This window comes from Varanus komodoensis, unplaced genomic scaffold, assembly GCF_004798865.1.
Source record: "Varanus komodoensis strain SLA01 unplaced genomic scaffold, ASM479886v1 scaffold15, whole genome shotgun sequence".
In the NCBI taxonomy this organism is placed as follows: Eukaryota; Metazoa; Chordata; class Lepidosauria; order Squamata; family Varanidae; genus Varanus; species Varanus komodoensis.
Window position 1 is genome coordinate 2290636 of NW_025335440.1, and position 17838 is coordinate 2308473.

At 48.5% G+C, this 17838-nt stretch overlaps 1 protein-coding gene across 1 annotated transcript in view; it reads right to left on the reverse strand.

Moving 5' to 3' along the window:
* Positions 1-17838, reverse strand: part of LOC123020788 (CUB and sushi domain-containing protein 2-like) — a 429441-nt gene that overhangs the window by 197864 nt on the left and 213739 nt on the right. The window contains exon 9 of the mRNA XM_044424965.1: positions 17639-17751. Coding sequence (XP_044280900.1) covers positions 17639-17751 — 113 coding nt within the window. The remainder of the gene's footprint in view (positions 1-17638; positions 17752-17838) is intronic.

Here is a 17838-nt window from a genome sequence, read left to right on the forward strand (position 1 = left end):
ACAGCCAAACATTGCCAGCTATTGCAAAGAGCCACTGTTGCTGATGACACTTGGAGAACTGACTTGATTTAAACAGAGCAACTCCAGCTAACTGCACCTTCTCATGTAAATTCTTTTTAAAAACCAACATAAGCACAGAACTCATGTGATCTATTCTTCCATTATGAAAGGCCGAGAGAAAACCTGTTTCACGAACTGAAGTTCTAATAATGCAACACAATGGTCCTTACTTCACAAGAACAGTTAATTTGCACTTGCAATCCTGTTGATGTTAGATTCAATTACACTTTGTACTGTTTGAATAAAGCAAATGCCTTCAAAACACTAAAAAGGACTGGCTGACATTTGTTTATTATTTGCATATGCATGCCTGCGCAGAATTTTCTTGGGCCTTCCTACCAAGACACCGGGTACAGGAGTTCAATCAATGTAGATGCAACCGTTCGGTATATTCTAAGACAGGTCACATCACTAAAAATAATAAACAGCAAAATATACAAAAACCATGGAGAACTGCAACAGAGAATACACTCAACCACAAACTAGCAGCACAATTAAATATTAAAAGCTGGGGGCATGGGGGAGATTTCCCACCTAGTACAGAACAGACCGCAGAGCCGGCCCCTGGTGGGATGCCCTGGGAGAGCTCTTCATAGCCAGGTAACCACATCTGTCCAGACACCACTTGCCTCACTTTCCATGACGGGGCACCTCAGGGTCTTCCTCTGATCAGGGTAACCTGGCCTCCATGAACAGCCCAGCATTTGAGATGGGGAGTGAAGTGGTCGGTCACCCACCTTGTTCAAGACCCCTCTGGCTCGCACCAGAACCCTTCCTCTTCACAGCTTCCCCCAGACATTCCCAACACTCCCTGTAGCTTCAGGCTGCTGACGTTACGGGCACAGGTGTTCTTTCAGGAAAGCTGGCCCCAGTCATTACTGGTCTTTCCCTTCCAGAACCTTCAGCAAGCATCCCAACGTCCTCCAGGTTCCCCGAGACATGGCTCGAGTACCCCAAGTTCTGAGCCCAGCCAGTCAACTGGCTCCCGGTCCAACCTGGGAAGCGGCTGGACACATGCAGCCTTCCACATCAGCATGGAAAGTAACTTTCCAGTGCAGGTGATGTGCAGAAAAAGGCCTTTGAAACAACTCCTAACAGCCTGGTGTTACATAAAAGAAAATAAATATAGTCATGCATGATTTTATAGATAACTCAGTGCAGAGCACAGAGCCAGGATTTCTCCTCAGTTGGCTGCTATTAATAGCTGTGTGCCTTGAAATAGATTTGTTCAGTTACTTCAAACTTTCTCTCCCTCTCTTCTATTTAATGGACGCATCCCCACCACCACCAGCACCAAAGCAGAATTCCATTAAAGGAGAAACAGCCACCTGCAGTGAAGCCTTGCATGACTGCATCATGGGAATTAATGCAGCCACCTAGAAATTAACCCAGCTGGTCTAAGAGGAGCTTCCTTCTTCTTCTGGTCTCCATCATCTATTTGGAAATAGTTTTGTTTATGATCCTGGGCTGTTGTTTCTAGGACAGGCTGAAGTGCATGAATGGACCGATCCAGCATAAGACCATGTCAGCTGTGTTGCCAAAGAAATATCTCGATCTAGCAAAATGGAGGGCAAGTTCCCCTTTAATTACTCACCCGTAAAACACAGAGTGGGGCGACATTTGTATTTCAGGTAGTGATTGCAGCCACTGTCACGGCTGAAAGGTCACCATTCAACAACTTGCCCTTTAGAATAATAATCAGCTGCTTCCCCCCTCGATGAATGGCACAATCCAGGCTGTGACTTGTCACTGGGGGACAGCATGATTCCAGAAGGATATCACACCATGAGTGTCTGCCCAGTGGTTTGAAAAGCATAATGAAGGAAGGATGACTCACAGCAATGTCCCGGTCTAGATGGCAACACGGGAGGCGCCCTCTGGCTCAGACAGGAGTCCTGTCAGTTTGTCAAGGTCATTCCAAGCCTTGCCTGCTCTGATAAGCATCCAGAACGAGAAGACTTCCCAGCCTACCTTCCATTCTCCCCACTGACTCACCTCCAAGAACCTTCTTCTTAAAACAGTATGGGCTACTAGTGGCCATCCAGATACTTTGGACTACAGCTCCCATCATCCGTAGCTAGTAGGGCCAATGGTGGGGGGGTGATGGAAGTCGCAGGCCAAAAGAGCCACCTTACATTCCTTAACTGCTTTCCTGCTGTGGGCAAACAAGAGAAGGGAAAGTTGGAGGTCTCTTCCACACTGGCCCCATGTGCTGCAGTAGCTCTCATGTGAAGGATCCCCCCATAGGCCACCTGGCCATTCATTCATCCTGGCACTTGGCTATGCAGGACAGGGAGACACTGGGATGAGGGCAGCTCCCCCTCCTTTTCCCACTCCCCACTGCTTCTGCCATTGCCAAATGGGGGCCCGCACCTGTTGACTCTGGCTCGGGATTTCAAGAGCTTCCATCAGCCCCTGGACTCCCAGTCTCGGTGACATACATCGGGGAGCCCTTACCTGTGGAGCTGCGGTCGGGCTGGGAAAGAGCACTTTGCGGCACGTGCCAAAGCCATTTGCCTCAGGCTCGTGCAACCACAGAGGGGCAGAAAGAGCTGCTGCTGCTGCTGCTGTTCAGAGGAGTGTTATTTCGGAGCAGGGGAGTGGGAGGAAAAGGAGCCCGTGATTCAGCCTACAGCTGGCTTTGCACAATTGAGATGAAGGGTCGGCCACCCCCTTCGCCCTGAACGTTGTACATAATATTAACGATTAAGAAACAGAAAGGGATCTTTAGTGTCCCTTTGGACCCTCTCTGACCATTTTAATGCTCCACAGTATTACTGGACACCAAAAGAGTCACTATGAACCAGTCAACAAGGAATTATCTTGCCTTCTGGTCGCCCATAGCCACCTCAGAGACCATTATAGAATCATAGAATAGCAGAGTTGGAAGGGGCCAAGAAGGCCACCAGGTCCAACCCCCTGCTCAGTGAAGGACACCAAGTCACATCATCCCACTCAGATGGCTGCCCAGCTTCATAGAAACATAGAAACAGAGTGAGTCAGAAGGGGTCTCCGGGTCATCTAGTCTGACCCCCGACTCCAGCCGGCTCCTTTCTGAATGTCTCCAGGGTGGGAGAACCCACCACCTCTCCAGGCAGCTGGTTCCACTGTTGTGTTGCTCTGACAGTGAGGAAGCTTTTCCTGATATCAAGCCTGAATCTGGGTCACAATTTGAATTGATTATTCCATGTCCTACACTCTGGCATCAGCAAGAAGAGATCTGGACCTTCCTCTTTGTGGCAGCCTCTGAGGTCCTTATAGAGGGATATCATGTTCCCCCTCAGTCTTCTCTTCTCAATGCCCACTTCTCTCAGTCTCTCCTCACAGGGCAGTGTTTCCAAACCCTGGATCATTTTTGTCACCCTCTGCAGGATCCTTTTTAATTTACCTGCATTTTTCTTAAATCTTGGTGCCCAGAACTGAACACAATATTCCAGATGAGGTCTGACTAGTGAGGAGTATACAGGAACTACCACTTCTCATGATTTGGAAGTAATACATGCATCCCAAAATAGCATGTGCCCCTTTGGCGGCTGCATTGCATTGTTGTCCACAACAAATTTATCCTGTTGTCCACAATTACTCCAAGATCTTTTTCTTTTTCAGTTCTGTTGAGCCACATATCCCCCATTTTGTATCAATGCCTTTGGTTTCTTTTTCCTAGGTGGAGGACTTGGTACTTGTCCTTATTGAATTTCATTTTGTTGGTTTCAGCCCAGTGTTCAAATTTAACAAGATCGCCCTGGATCTTCATTCTGTCTTTGAAGATGTTTTCTATTCCACCCAGTTTTGTATCATCTGCGAATTTGATTATCTTTTCTTGTACTTCCTCATGTAAATCATTAATAAAGAGCACTGGGCCCGGGACCGAACCCTGTGGCACCCACCAGTTCCCTCCCTCCAGTTTGGGAAGGTGCCCTTGATGAGCACTCTTATTATAAATTTGCAGCACCTCAGGAAGGAGCCTTGCTTGTAGAGCAGGTCTGTGGGCAAACATGGACTTTTCAACCACCTAATGTTTTCTACTCAAAGATTAGATATGGCGATCCTAAACATGCTTACCTGGGAGTAAGTTCCACTGCACCCAGTAGAGCTTACTCCTGAACAGACACACATAGGATTTCAGTGTAGGGCTGGCAGATCGAGAGAACATGATTTTTAAATAATCTTGATCCACATTTCCATGTTTCATTTTGTATATTAAGAAACTGCAAAAGTGGATGGGACTGAGGGTTAGGGGAAAACTTTTACTAAAACCCAAACCCCAGACGGCCCATGCAAAAAGTCAACCAGCAATGTGGACTGCTGGCCCCTTGGCAGCCTTCACTCCATTAAGTCTGAGTCATTAAGAGGGTCACTCTCAGTCAGAAGCAGAAGCAAAGAAAGGAAGGGGAAAGTAAAGGGTACAGAAAGAAGTACATTAAAAATAGGTATTCCCCGAATATCTGGCAACATGGACTACAAAGTTGGTGAACTCATAAAGTGGCTTCAGCAGGGAGCCAATAGTGTGTGTGTGTGTGTGTGTGTGTAGCAATTTGTTCTCACCTACTTCTTTGAAAACTAGATGAAGAGAGCATCTGATATAGCAGGGGAAGCATCCGGATCACTGCAGCATTACAGATGCTAAGGATTTTCAGGCTCAAACCCTCCCTCTCTGGCTTGATGTGAGTCCAGCAGTACCTGGGACAGCCTTCCTCGCCCTGTCCATCCCACCTGACGGGCACCTAACACAGCATCCTCTTCCTGCGCCATGCAATAAGTACCTAACCTTGGACTGCACGGCACCTCGAGACTCGTTCAGACCCCAAGAGCTCCACTCGCTGTCTGCTCTTAGTAGAAGCTGCAGTTTGTCTACATGGGAAAGAGCTGCAGGGAAACACCCGACACCAATTCAATGGGCTCTTGGCCATGCTGCCATCCCCCTCTGCCAGCCATCCCCATGCAGAGGCAGATGCGCAACAGACAGGAATCGGCTTCTCAGATCCCTGGTCCATCTTGCTGGTGCCTCTGACTGGGAACAGCTTGCTCCGGGGCTCAGATACGAAGCTTTCCCAGCCCTGCCAGGGAAGGAACCCGAGTCTTTCTGCCTGGCAGAAGAAGGCAGGTACCAGTTGATTTATTTTATTTATTTATTTATTTATTTATTTATTTAGGGAACTTCTATGCCGCCCCATTCGCCGAAGCCTCGGGGCGGCTCACAATCATAAATAAATAACATAATATAAAACAATATAATTTAACAGTATAAATTAAGTCACCCTGACCAAATAAATAAATAATATTAACAATTAAAATGACATTTGAATAAAAAGGTCTTCGCCTGGCACCGAAAAACAAATAACGACGGCGCCAGGCGGACCTCTCTGGGGAGCGCATTCCATAGGTGGGGCGCCACCACAGAGAAAGCCCTCCTCCGAGTACTTACCCTCCTAATATCCTTCATGGAGGGTTCCCAGAGAAGGACCTCTCCCGCTGATCTCAAGGGGAGGACGGGCATATATGGACATAAGCGCTCTTTCAGGTAACCAGGACCCAAGCCGTTAAGGGTTTTATAGGTGATAACCAGCACCTTGAATTGGTCCCGGACTTCGATGGGAAGCCAGGGAAGCTGACGGAGGACTGGAGTCATGTGAACATAACGCCCAGTCCCCGTCAGCAGCCCGGCAGCTCTATTTTGAACCAGTTGAAGTATCCCAGGATGGCATAGTGGTTTGAGAGCAGGTTTCAGGCCTCACCTTGACCATGAAGCTCATGAGGGGATTCTGCACCACTTCCTCGCTGCCTCACCAGGTGGTTGTAGGGCTGCAATGCGTGCAGGAAGGTCCTACACACTGCCTTGGGCTGCTCAGATGAAAAGGTGGGATGTGAGCATAAGGATCAGATCATAATAAATGGCTTTTCTCTTGCTGCACAAGCCATTTCAGTCCATTTCCTGACAAGGGGGCTGCCTCAAGCCTGGCTAAGGATCTAACGTGGACCATGCGTACGCAGCTCATGAGTCCTACAACTGCCCCTTCCTGCATTGTGGCACCAAAAGGTCCAAAAGCATTTAGGCAGAAAGGGCTGTCTCCCTGGCACCCTGGCAGTGCGGGTCACCATCCTGACACTTGTGTGCCAGAGAGCTTTGGCCATCGGGTGCTAGAGAGTGCAGACAGCAAACAAACATTCCAGGGATGTTAGCACTGAAAAATTAGGTTTTCGGAATGGCTTTTCCTACAACATTCAGACTGGCTGAAGGAATACCTTGTCACTCCCCCATTATTGTCTTGTTTTCCCATCTTCTCACTTCCCCTTTATACCCCTGTTTTACAGCTGGGTGCCTGGAATTCGTGTATGCCCCATAAATGGCAATTCACCGAATCTCCCCAGAAATGGATGACCCAAAAAGAGGACAAAAGACATACAATATACACATATTGCAATTTATACATACGGATAACATTTTGGAAATGTTTTGCAATCATTTAAGCAGAACTACATCTTGCCATAGTGGGGAGGGCTGTAACTCTAATGTCCAGGCGTAAAGGGTCAAAGGACAACTACCAAGCCCATGCTGCTCTCGGTTCGCACAGGTTCTTATCTTTAACCCAGACTTGGACCAGAGAGCCTTCAAAGTAGGAGGGACCTTCAAACAGAGGACTGTCCTTCGAAGCAGAGGGCACCTGACCACTCTACCAGACTGAGAGACTGGGCTGCTAGTTGACCTATGCACACTTCCTGAAGGACCAGGACTGCAGCTCAGGGGCGCTGCAGCATCTGCGGGTGTTTCTCAGGTCCCAGGCAGGAATAACACTCTTCCAGCTATGCCTGGTACAGTGGCTGAATTGTGCTGTAAGCAGCATGTGCTCTTGAGAGTGCACCCTTCCCCAATGACTGGGAAAATAAGGTTACGGTTGTGCAATGTATTGGCTGCAGCTCATCCTCTGGAGGCATAAAGCCAAGCTACTCCTGGTCACTTATATTCTTCTTTCTTAAAGGTAAACAAGACCCAGGTGAATCTTCCGGGGAAGGTCTTGTTTCCCTTTGAGAGGCAAGGTCCAGAAAACCGGATGCCTGGCTTCTTCATCTGCTTCAGTGCTCTTCAAACTCTTGGGGGTGAAGATATAGGTAGGAATGATAGGAAGAGTGATATTTATTGCTAGTTATATTTACAACAGCCAGATTGTCCAGTGGAAAAAAGGGAGGATGAGCAATGCAAACAGGCCCTGGGCTGACAGGTGTTGGTGGGTGGGAGGGCATGAGGAGGTATAGGAGGAAATGGGGCATTTGTACAGGGAGTGGGGCCATGCCCACCACAACTTCTTCATGGCTTGCATTTCTGCTTGAGCAGAGATGCCAGGGAGGTAGGCTTCAAGGCGTCCCAGGAAGCAGGGGAGCTATCCAGCAAGGAGCCTTCATTTCAGAACAAAGCTGCAGGAGGTGTTGCCTTAGCAACACCTGGGCACCCACCATGTGCCTTTATAGCAGACCCACCCACTAATTTGGAACACTTGCCTCCACACAAGCGGGCTCGGGAATGGGAGACCTCATAATGCCTTTGGTGCTGGCTACTGCTCAGACATGCTGCTCTCTTTCTTCTTGAAGTTTTGAAGGTGCTCTGGGAAGAGTAAAAGTTTCTCAGTTCCCCTGAACTTTCAAGCATCCTCAACTCACGCAGAACATCTTCCTCGGTGATGGCTTCAGAGGTCTACCAGAATGTGTTGGGCTTCCTTAGAAAGCTCTTATTCAATTCTTGGCTGGTCATGACAGGAAGAGAAGCTGGAGGGGTTCCTATCCCTTTTCTCAGTAAAAAAAGTCATACCTCTCCTACTATATTAAACCATGGCTGTGGTGTATTCAAGACCTTTCCGGCTTGAAATTCTTTGGTTGCACCAAACCATAACTGATAAATATCAAGGGATGGGAGGGATGAGGGATAAACCTTAAAAAAATGCTCAGAGGCTTGCTTCTTTTAGGTCTATGATTTATCCAATTATACTTCAGTGAGAAAATTCAGTCCCACTAAAGTGCTTAATTAGTGGATTAAATAAGGTGGTTGGCTACTATGAGTCAAGCCGACTGGCTTCTCCCCTCACCCACCCCAAAGCATTCCTCTCTTCCACCTTCCCCCAGATGGAATTGCCGCAGGCCTTCCATGAGTTCAAAAGTCTAAGGGGACATCCTATCACTCACATGGAAGATATACCAATGAAGGCGAGCAGGAGGTTGCAGGAGTGAGGCCACTGGGACATGGCCCACCCTGCCTTTTCTCCAGATGGCCATTCTTGGTCGTCTAAATGCAGCACCAGGGAGGAGGAAGGAAGGGGGATTTAGCTCCAGCTGGGAGACTGCAGCCCCTGCTTCTTCCCCCGCCCCTGGGTCCCTCGAATGCTGCCTCCGTCCTCCGAGGATCAGCATAACCTTGGGGAGCAGGGGCCAGCACTGTTCGTTCCATGCTGGCTGTGAGGGGCTGGGCTGGGCGCTTGGTCTTTGGTAGGGAGGATGAAGGGTGCCACAGCCTTCCAGATGGTGCCATAAGGTCAAGCACCACACTCTCAGCTAAGTCACTCAAAGGCACTGGGCCAGTCAAGGCCCCTTTGGTGGGGCTCTCATTTCCGTAGGAAGTCCTGCCACTGTTCATAGCTCTGCTGGCTTTTTGCAAGCTGCCTGAAGGAGTGAATATGACGAAGTGCAGCATGTCACCCTTCATGGGTCAGAGTGTCAAAGCACGAGACAACCCTGCTCCAGATTCCCAGCCAGACATGAAGCGGCATGAGTCTGGGCCAATGACTGTCTCTCAGCCTTATCCCTCCTTCTGGCTGTGAAGGCGATTGGAGGGAAGAATCGTGCACACCATCGCGATGCACTTGGCGGGACGCTGGGCTATCAGTGCAATCAGTCAATCAAGAAAGATGGGAAATGTTAGCCATTAGATATGTTTGGCTTCCCTTGAAATAGGAAGGAAGGAAGGATGACATTTATTTGGTTTGCTTTTCAATGCCTAACTGAGCTATCCCGTGGCACTAGACAGTATCTAGACAGCCATAGGATTGCTTGGATCCCCAACTATGGGGTCAGAAACCCACTTTGACCTTGCAGCTGGGATCCACATTCAGATCCCTCTCCTACCTTATAGCCAGCAGAAAAAGAACAAGAGCAGCTGTGTCTCTAAGGAAGACCTCAGAAATGTGTTCAAAAGGATCTCCCATTTCTGAACTCAACTACTGACCACCTCTTGGAAATCCCACTGCTTGGAAGAAAGAGAAATCCCCCTCCCCAAGTTGGGACAAGGGAGACAAAGGGAGAGTCACCCGGTAGTGATGTCAAGAACCTCAGACATGACCACGGCAATGGATGTTTACTTGATAGGGTCATGTGTTCAGTCTCTCCTAGACCTGTGTGATTGCTATAATAAAAAGCTGCCCTGTGGTGGATATGCTCAGGGTCTGGTCTCATGGCATATGAGTCAGCCACCCTGCTACAGCTAAGCTGGCCTGGGCCTGGTCAGTGCTTGGAGGGGAAACCACATGTCACCACTTTAAGTTGCCTGAAGGGAAATAGGTGGGAAATAAATAAGTAAATAAATAAATAAATGTTGGAGCCAAACATCGCAGTATGTTGGGGGTCTCCAACATGGCACCAAATACACCCAAGGACACCTCTCTGGGTATCCCCCAAGCTCCTTGCTCCCATAGTTTGAATTTTAGTTCCAATTAATTAATTAATTAATTAAACTGTGAGACTGGGATGCCGCAAAGCAAAGGGTTGCCCCCCAGTGCTATTTTTCTTTGTGTTGAAAAGAGTGTGGTTGTGCCTCGGAGCTCAGGCCTAGCCTTTGCATGGTACTTAGGGCCACGATGACACTAGGTTCAGGTTGGCATGTTCCACACTGGTGGACCTGGCCTGGAGATGGAGTTCAGCACCATCAAGCTCAACAGAAGAGCTGCGGTGGATGAGGGGCCCACTAACAAGGGATTCGGCAGCCTCCCCAGGTTCTTGCCCACGTGTCCTCCGGTTACTGAGTGCTCTTAGGGACTTGCCTCCCCCACCTGCCACTCAGCTACTGTGGAGCTGGAGAGAACCTTTCCGTTTATGCCAGCGTCCGTGTGCAAAGCTCCGATTCAGTCTGGGGACATCACACAGGAGGAGTCAAGAATAAAACTGTTCCCCTTCATTGGTTTCCTCCAAGGCTCACCAGTTTAAAAAAAGAAAGAAAGAAAACTCCACTGCCATCAATGAATACTTCCTCCCCACTGTTCCATCCCTGCCCCCATTCGCACTGGTGAAGTCTTAGGAGTAAAGGCAGTCGGGCTGTCTGAATAGGACCTGCATGCAAGTAGAACAAAGCAAAAAGCTGACACTTGGCCACATGCTAACCACCCAGTTAGCACAACTGGTTGTCCGGCTCTGAAATTCACAGCCTTTTCATTAATCAACTTATGAAAACACATTTACTTTGCATCTAGGAATCTGGAGTCACTGGCTCAGTTGTTGTGAGTCTGCCTCAGGGCAAACAGACTCTGTTGCTTGTAAAGCAAGAGGAGCTGCATAACTTGAGAGCTGACTCATGCCATCCTCAGATGAATATGGCTCTGTGAAACACAGAAAACCATAATGGACCTCGGGGGGGGGGGGGGCAAATGAAAACTGTGCAGCTCTGTGCATCTGTGCAGTTTTCTTTCCACCATGACAAACGCTAACAGTGTGTGTGTGTGTGTGTGTGTGTGAGAGAGAGAGAGAGAGACAGACAGACAGAGACCTGATTTGGGATCCTGGGGACAGTGGTAAAGGAGTCACCACCACTCCTGCTGTGCCCTGATCTGATAAAATGGCTTGCATGAATGAGGATCTAATCCAGATAGGGGCTTCAGCAGGGGAGAAAATGGTTAATGTTCTCAACTCAGGTTTTCAGTCTGGATCATGCACACAAAGCTGAACAGCAGTTTGGGGTGGGGGGGGGCAACAAAACACACAAAGCTGTGCATGAGGGCAGAAGGATGCGGTCGTGTTTGCGTGTGGTTTGGCTCTAAACAAGAACCAACTGCAATAGGGGCTCAAGGTGTGAAGGGGGTGAGAAATGGAGCCAGCAAGACTTCCCATCTCCACAGTGTCCAGCCGTACCTTCCATGGGTGTGGTGAGCAATTCTCCCACTTCTGAGAATGGGGAAAAATTCAGTCCAAGGGCACTTTTATCTTCTTCCAGTGAGCAATGCTTCTACTGGGCTGCAGGATGTAGGGATGGCTGCCAATTTGGATGGCTTTAAAGGGGGAATGGAAAACTCATGGAGAAGACCATACATGGCTCCTAATTCTGATGGCACCATCCTACCTCTGGCATGAGAGGCAGGATGCCTCTGTGCACAGTTTGCTGGGGGATTTGAGTAAGAGGGTGGTCTTGCATTCAAGTCCTGCTTGTGGGTTTCTGTGGGGACCTGATGGGACATTGTGTGAGCAGATGGTTGGGCTTTGGGGCGGATTCAGCATGGCTCTCCTCATCCTCCTATATTCTCAAGGAAATAACATATCACTCAATCATATACTTTGGCCACCTAATGAGAAGGAAGGACTCCCTGGAGAAGAGCCTAATGCTGGGAACAATAGATGGCAAAAGAAGAAGGGGACGGCAGAGGATGAGGTGGCTGGATGGAGTCACTGAGGCAGTTGGTGTGAGCTTAGGTGGACTCTGGGAGATGGTGGAGGACAGGAAGACCTGGAAGAGTGTTGTCCATGGGGTCATGATGGGTCAGACACGACTTCGCGACTAACAACAACAAAAATCATATCAATGTAAGAAACATTTGCTCAGACAAAAAGTCCCACTACTGTCATGTATGCATTTATCTGAACAAGTTCAAGGAGGATAAACCTACTGTGAGCTCTTAGACCAGAGGGCTGTATGCCGTATGATTATCATTTGGGGAACTTGAGTGTTAGGCACTTGCGCATCCACGTCCTGCTTGTGGGATCCACTGGCAGATGCTGTGTGAAGAGAAGGTTGGACTAGATACACCCTGTTCTGATCTGGCTTGCTTTTCCTTGTGTTCGTGATTATTCTTCCCTTTCCTCCTAGCCTGGGTATTGGTGTTCTCCTTCTTCATCTTATTATCAGGAGTAAGACTAGCTATTTTGTTTTAGTAGCCCAGCTCTCTACTGCACTCGAGCTTGGAGAGCACCTCAGGATGGATAGCTATTTAAATGTACTATACAAGCCAATTCCACCTGCCTTTTCTCCTAGGGAATGTTGGTGCATTTCCCCCTCTTCACCTTAACTTTACAGGGTTCCATTATCTGTGATTTCTTTCAAACAAGCTGGCCATAAAACTGCATCCAATACTTGTGAATATATTGCACATAATTCCATCGCATAACTGCCCACCCCCTGATTTCTGCCTTCTCTTAAAACATCCTCACTTTGTGCTCTAATTCAAAGAGCTTTCAAGGCAGAATAGATCAGGTTCCATTAGGAAAAAGCAACCTTCAAAGAAAAGCTCTCAGCCTCCTGGTTGTGACGCTTGCAGTATTTTACTGTACACATTAAAGCCAAAGGGGGGAGCATTTTCATGAGCATGATGCCCCCTGATGAATGTTGTGTAGAAGAATACAAAACCGTTGGCAGCTACAAGATGTCCCGGTTGCTAACACCTCCTTTGCCCCAACCCATTATGAACTCCGGTTCTGCCCCCCAGTATGAGTGGGCATCTCAAAGATGGCATTCACAAGCGACTATCACTCTCCAGCCACCTTCTACAAAGTGAAAGACCTGCAGCAGACATTTGGCAAGGCAGAAAGCCTTAGTCCCCCTGCCTGAGCAGCAAGAAGTCATTATTCTCCCCACCACCACCCCATGTGAAGTGAGGGCAGTGGGAGAGCTTCCGGAATAATCCCATTGACTACTTTGCATTAGTGGTACTGGGGGACACAGTCCAGTGCGGTGTTCCATTCTGGGCACCATGTTTTAAGGAGAATGCAGACAACCGTCTGATAGGAGCACAGCAAGGATATCCTATTTCTGTCCCACACAGAGCAGCATTGCCTAAGTCTACGGAAGTAATTGCCCCACATTTATTTAAAGTTAGTTTTTTCTTTTTACATGGATTTAATTGAGTCATTTGTATTATTCACTGACAGTGGAAAAGTTGGCAGAGTCTGATTTATCAAAAGATCCATTTACTGGCCACCTGGAGGGGTTTCTTAGTCATCATAGATGACCAGCTGAAAGGCAGCTTGCAAGTCCACATGCTTGTTCCCATGATCATGTCCACCTTTTGGGTATGTTGAAAGACAAAACAGACATGTGGCCACATCGATAGCCATGGAGGGGAGGGGGAAGGGTGGACCCTTTCATCTTTAGCTTTTGTCTTTTAAGAAGTGGCTCATACAGGCATGTGGCATCTTTGCACTGCACTCCCCTTTGAACTAGGGGAGTTTGTGCATTTCCTAATGCACGTTTCTTTTCCCCCTTTTTGATCAGAGAGGCACATGACAAAAGTCAGAGAAACACAACATCTGAAGAATGACAGGATTTGTAGGGTGGCATCAGTGGTCCCAATTTTCAAAAAGGGTAGTAGAAGAGACATGGGGAATTACAGACCGGTTAGCCTTACGTCCATTGTAGGAAAAACAATGGAAAGGCTCATAATAGAGAGAGATCTAGTGATGCTAGATAGGGAAGAAAGGCTGACAGCCACACAATACGGCTTCCGCAAAAACAGGTCCTGCCAGACAAACCTTGTGGAATTCTATGACAAGGTTTAGAGATGGCTAGATGGAGGGGATGCAGGGGATGTGGTATACCTGGATTTCAGCAAGGCCTTTGACAAAGTGCCCCATGATATCCTGGTGGAGAAACTGAGGAGTTTTGGGATACACCAAAGCACTGTCCGGTGGATTAGGGCATGGTTGACTGACCGAAAGCAGAAGGGAACCATTAGTGGGGAATCATCGGGATGGCGGCCAGCAACAAGCGGGGTCCCTCAGGGCTCTGTCCTGGGGCCGATCCTGTTTAATCTTTTCATTAACGACATGGAAGAAGGGGTGAACAGTCTGCTGATCAAATTCGCAGACAATACTAAAACTGGAGCAGTGGCCACAACTGAGGAGCAGGTACTCCAGATCCAAAAGGGTCTGGACAGACTATGGAAGTGGGCAGGAGACAACAGGATGGCGTTCAATGTGGATAATTGCAAGGTCTTGCACTTGGGGCATAGGAATAGCTGTCATAAGTACAGGATCGGGGACAAGTGGCTGGAGAGCAGCACTTGTGAAAGGGACCTTGGGGTACTGGTTGACTGCAGGCTAAACTTGAGTCAGCAGGGTGATGCAGTGGTGAAGAGGGCAAACGCCACCCTTGGTTGCATAGCCAGAAGTGTGGCTTCTAGATTGAGAGAGGTATTACTACCACTCTATATGACTCTGGTGCACCCGCAACTGGAGTATTGTGTTCAGTTTTGGGCCCCTCATTACAGAAAGTATATAGCCAGGTTGGAGTCAGTGCAGTGTAGGGCCACAAGGTTGGTGGCCGGTTTGCAGGGGATGGGGTATGAGGTGAGACTGAGAAGAGGAGACTCAGAGGGGATCTGTTGGCGACATACAGGTATGTGAGGGGGTGTCACGTGGAGGTGGGTAGAGACCTGTTCTCCCCTGCAGAGGAAGGCAGGATGCGCTCCAACGGAGCAAAGCTCAGGGAGCCAAGGTTCCATTTGGATGCCAGGAAGCACTTCCTGACAGTCAGGACCACGAGGGTGTGGAATGGGCTTCCCCGGGAGGTTGTTGAGGCCCCATCGGTGCGGGTGTTCAAGGATAAGCTGGACGTGCCCATGGTGGGCATGTCGTGAGCCCAGCTGGCTGGTGCCGGAGGTCAGACTAGATGGCCCGGGAGATGCCTTCTGACTCGCTCTGTTTCTTTGATTCTATGTGTGAAAATGGATGGAGAACAGCACTCTGGTTCTCATGCCTGGAAAGTGTGAATTAGGTTGGCTTACCAACGAGTGGCCCAAGCAGCCCCCTCCCACTCTGCTGCCCCTGCTCGGACAGCCAGCCTCTTGTTGCCCTGAGTTGCCACATCAGGACACCTCTCATTTTTCTGCCTCTGCTCCACAATGATGGGTGCTCCCTGTAGGGATGGGGATGGGGAGACAGCATGCCCTGCGTTCGGTGGAATTAGTTTGGCTCCAAACATTTACCAAGGGTAGAAAAGAAAGATTGTTGCTCAGCACCAATTAAGGAAAGAAGCAGCTCCATGGCTGAACACTTCAGTCCCTGGCACCCCCGGTTTAGACGGATCTGGGGTGGCAAGGCTAGGAGATACTGCTCCGTGCTGAGGGCCTGGAGAACTGCTTCCAGCCAGCAGATACAAGGTGCACCACTGCGCAGGTGTTGTGGGGCTTGTTCCCCAGAACCCCCACATCACGAACTACCACAAATAATGGAAGCTGCAGTTTAAAGTATCTATAGGATTCTGCAGTAGGCAGCAGCTGGGTCCACACAGCACAATAAGCCACGGTGACTTCTAAGCCAGCTGTAGCTTGCCATTTCACCTGAGTCCAGCAGTGTGGCTTGACAACCACTCATAAGCCACGCTGGCACAAGCCACCCCATCAACGATCAGACTCCACAGGCATGACACCCCACAGTCAAGGCAGGAGTTTGGGCAGAGCGCAGGCTGCTGTTGCACTGTGGGCTGCTGTTAAACTGCCCTGCGTTGCCTGATCCCAGCCAAGTGAACAAACCATGGTGGACAACCACAGATCACAGTGCAGCAACAAGCCATGGGCCGTCTTCGTGCACCGCTCACGTTAGCAAGCCATGGCTTGCTGGTGCAGCTGGATTCAGGTTACTTGATACCTCACATTGCAACCATAACCAATCCTCAACACTTCAGAGCTGGCTATCCCGTTGCACAAACCCACTTGGTCTGGCTCAGAGTAAGGCAGTTTTATAAGTCCGGGAAATCTCGGAGTGCAGAAGTAGGGCGCATGCTGGATACACAGTGGGTTCCAGGCTCAGATCCTGGCACGGACAGCTAAAGGGACTTAAGTGGCCCGGCTGGGAAGATTCCTTACCAAGAGCTTGCAGAGCTCCCGACAGTCAGAAGAGGCACCTCAGGAGATCAGTGTCAGCAGGACCAAAGAAATTGAACAGGAATGGTTTTGTCTTTCGCAGTCACAAAATTGTAAGACGCGTTCTCTACGAAAGGTTGAATTGTTCAGCGTAGCTGTCAGCAGGAGAGGAACCCTGACATGTTCCCTCACGATAGTTAATTACTCCACTCTACACTCCCATTTGTCTTGCCTCGGTCCTCATTGTGCAAAGGAACACATTAGCATAATCCAGCACAAAGCTTTTCACCCTCTCTCTGTTTTTAAATGTACAGTCACGCAACATCGAAGTGTCACCCTCTGGGCTCCTTCCTATAAGCACCTCACATGCATTTATCCGAACTAGAATCCTCACTATTGTCTGACCTGGTTTGCATGTAATGAGCAGCTACCTCTGCGAGTTTCTCTGCAGGGCTTTTGATGCCTGGGGCAGCAGCCACCCGTTTGCACATTCAAGGCATGACAAGAACTTCTCCTGATGTGCGAATTCGGGAATGCGGCAAGGGTGGCTTGTCAACTGCCCCAGCAACCTGCCTCGCCTCGGTGGAGAAGCTGTCGAAGCAAGGCTTGAATTAGCAATCTTTTTTCACAGATGAATAAGTCATGGTGAGCGGTTGGGTTCATGGAAACCAGTCTTTGTCTCCTTACCACCCCCAACCAAGGAATTCCTTGGCAGGTCACCAGTTCCTCACTGAAAAGACCAGTAAGGGGACTAAATTTCCTTGAACCAGTATTATCATTATCATTAAAATGTATAAACCTTACCTATAGACCTACTTGGGCTCTCTGGGTCATGTACAGTTCCATTATAATACCAGCAATAAGCTACATATAATCCATAATACAGCACAATATAAACAGGGTAAAGTAGAATAAGTACATCAGTTAGAATTCTCTCTCTCTCTATGTGTGTGTGTGTGTGTTTTGAATTAGAAAGATAGACAGACAGACAGACAGATAGTTAGATAGATAGACAGATAGCAATAAAAGTCAATTATTAAAATATCTGGAAAATTGAACAGTCTTTGCCTGGTGCCAAAATGCTAGTAAGGAAGATGCCAGGAGAACATCTTTGGGGAGCCTATTCCAGAGGCAGGGTGCAGCCACCGAAAAGGCCCTCTTTCTATTTGCCACTCCTCTCACCTCCTTGGGAGATGGTTCTTTAAGGATGAACTCTGAGCCAGATCTTAGTGGATGGGTTGGTACATAAGGGAGTAGGAAAATTGGTACAAAATGGGAGTAGTGGCATTGACTCACAACATCTGTCTCTTCCTGGACAGCTGGGAAAGAACTAGTATCTTCACTATATTCACATCTTCAGTCACACAGGGCCATCTTGCTTCCTTCAAAGGTGAGTCCACGTGGAAAAGATTATCTGAATCTTTTCTACCATGGCCACCGATCTACATTTTCCTTTGTTTCACTCAGAAACCTTGGTTATCCCTTGGCAAGAAGCCTCCAGGGAAGGACTACTTATTGACCAGTATACAAAATTGGTTTACCTTCATAGGTTGCTTTGAAGCCCAGCAGGTTCTTCACACTGTCTGTCTGGAACAGAAGCCACATCTGATGTTGGGTGCTGACGATCAGATCAGGAACTGTTGTACCTGTTAAGCTGTCAGAAAAGAAGAGAAAGGAGAAGTGACCGTGATAGTGATAGTAGCCATTAAAGGCAGCCTTTGGAGACATTAATAGAGGTCAA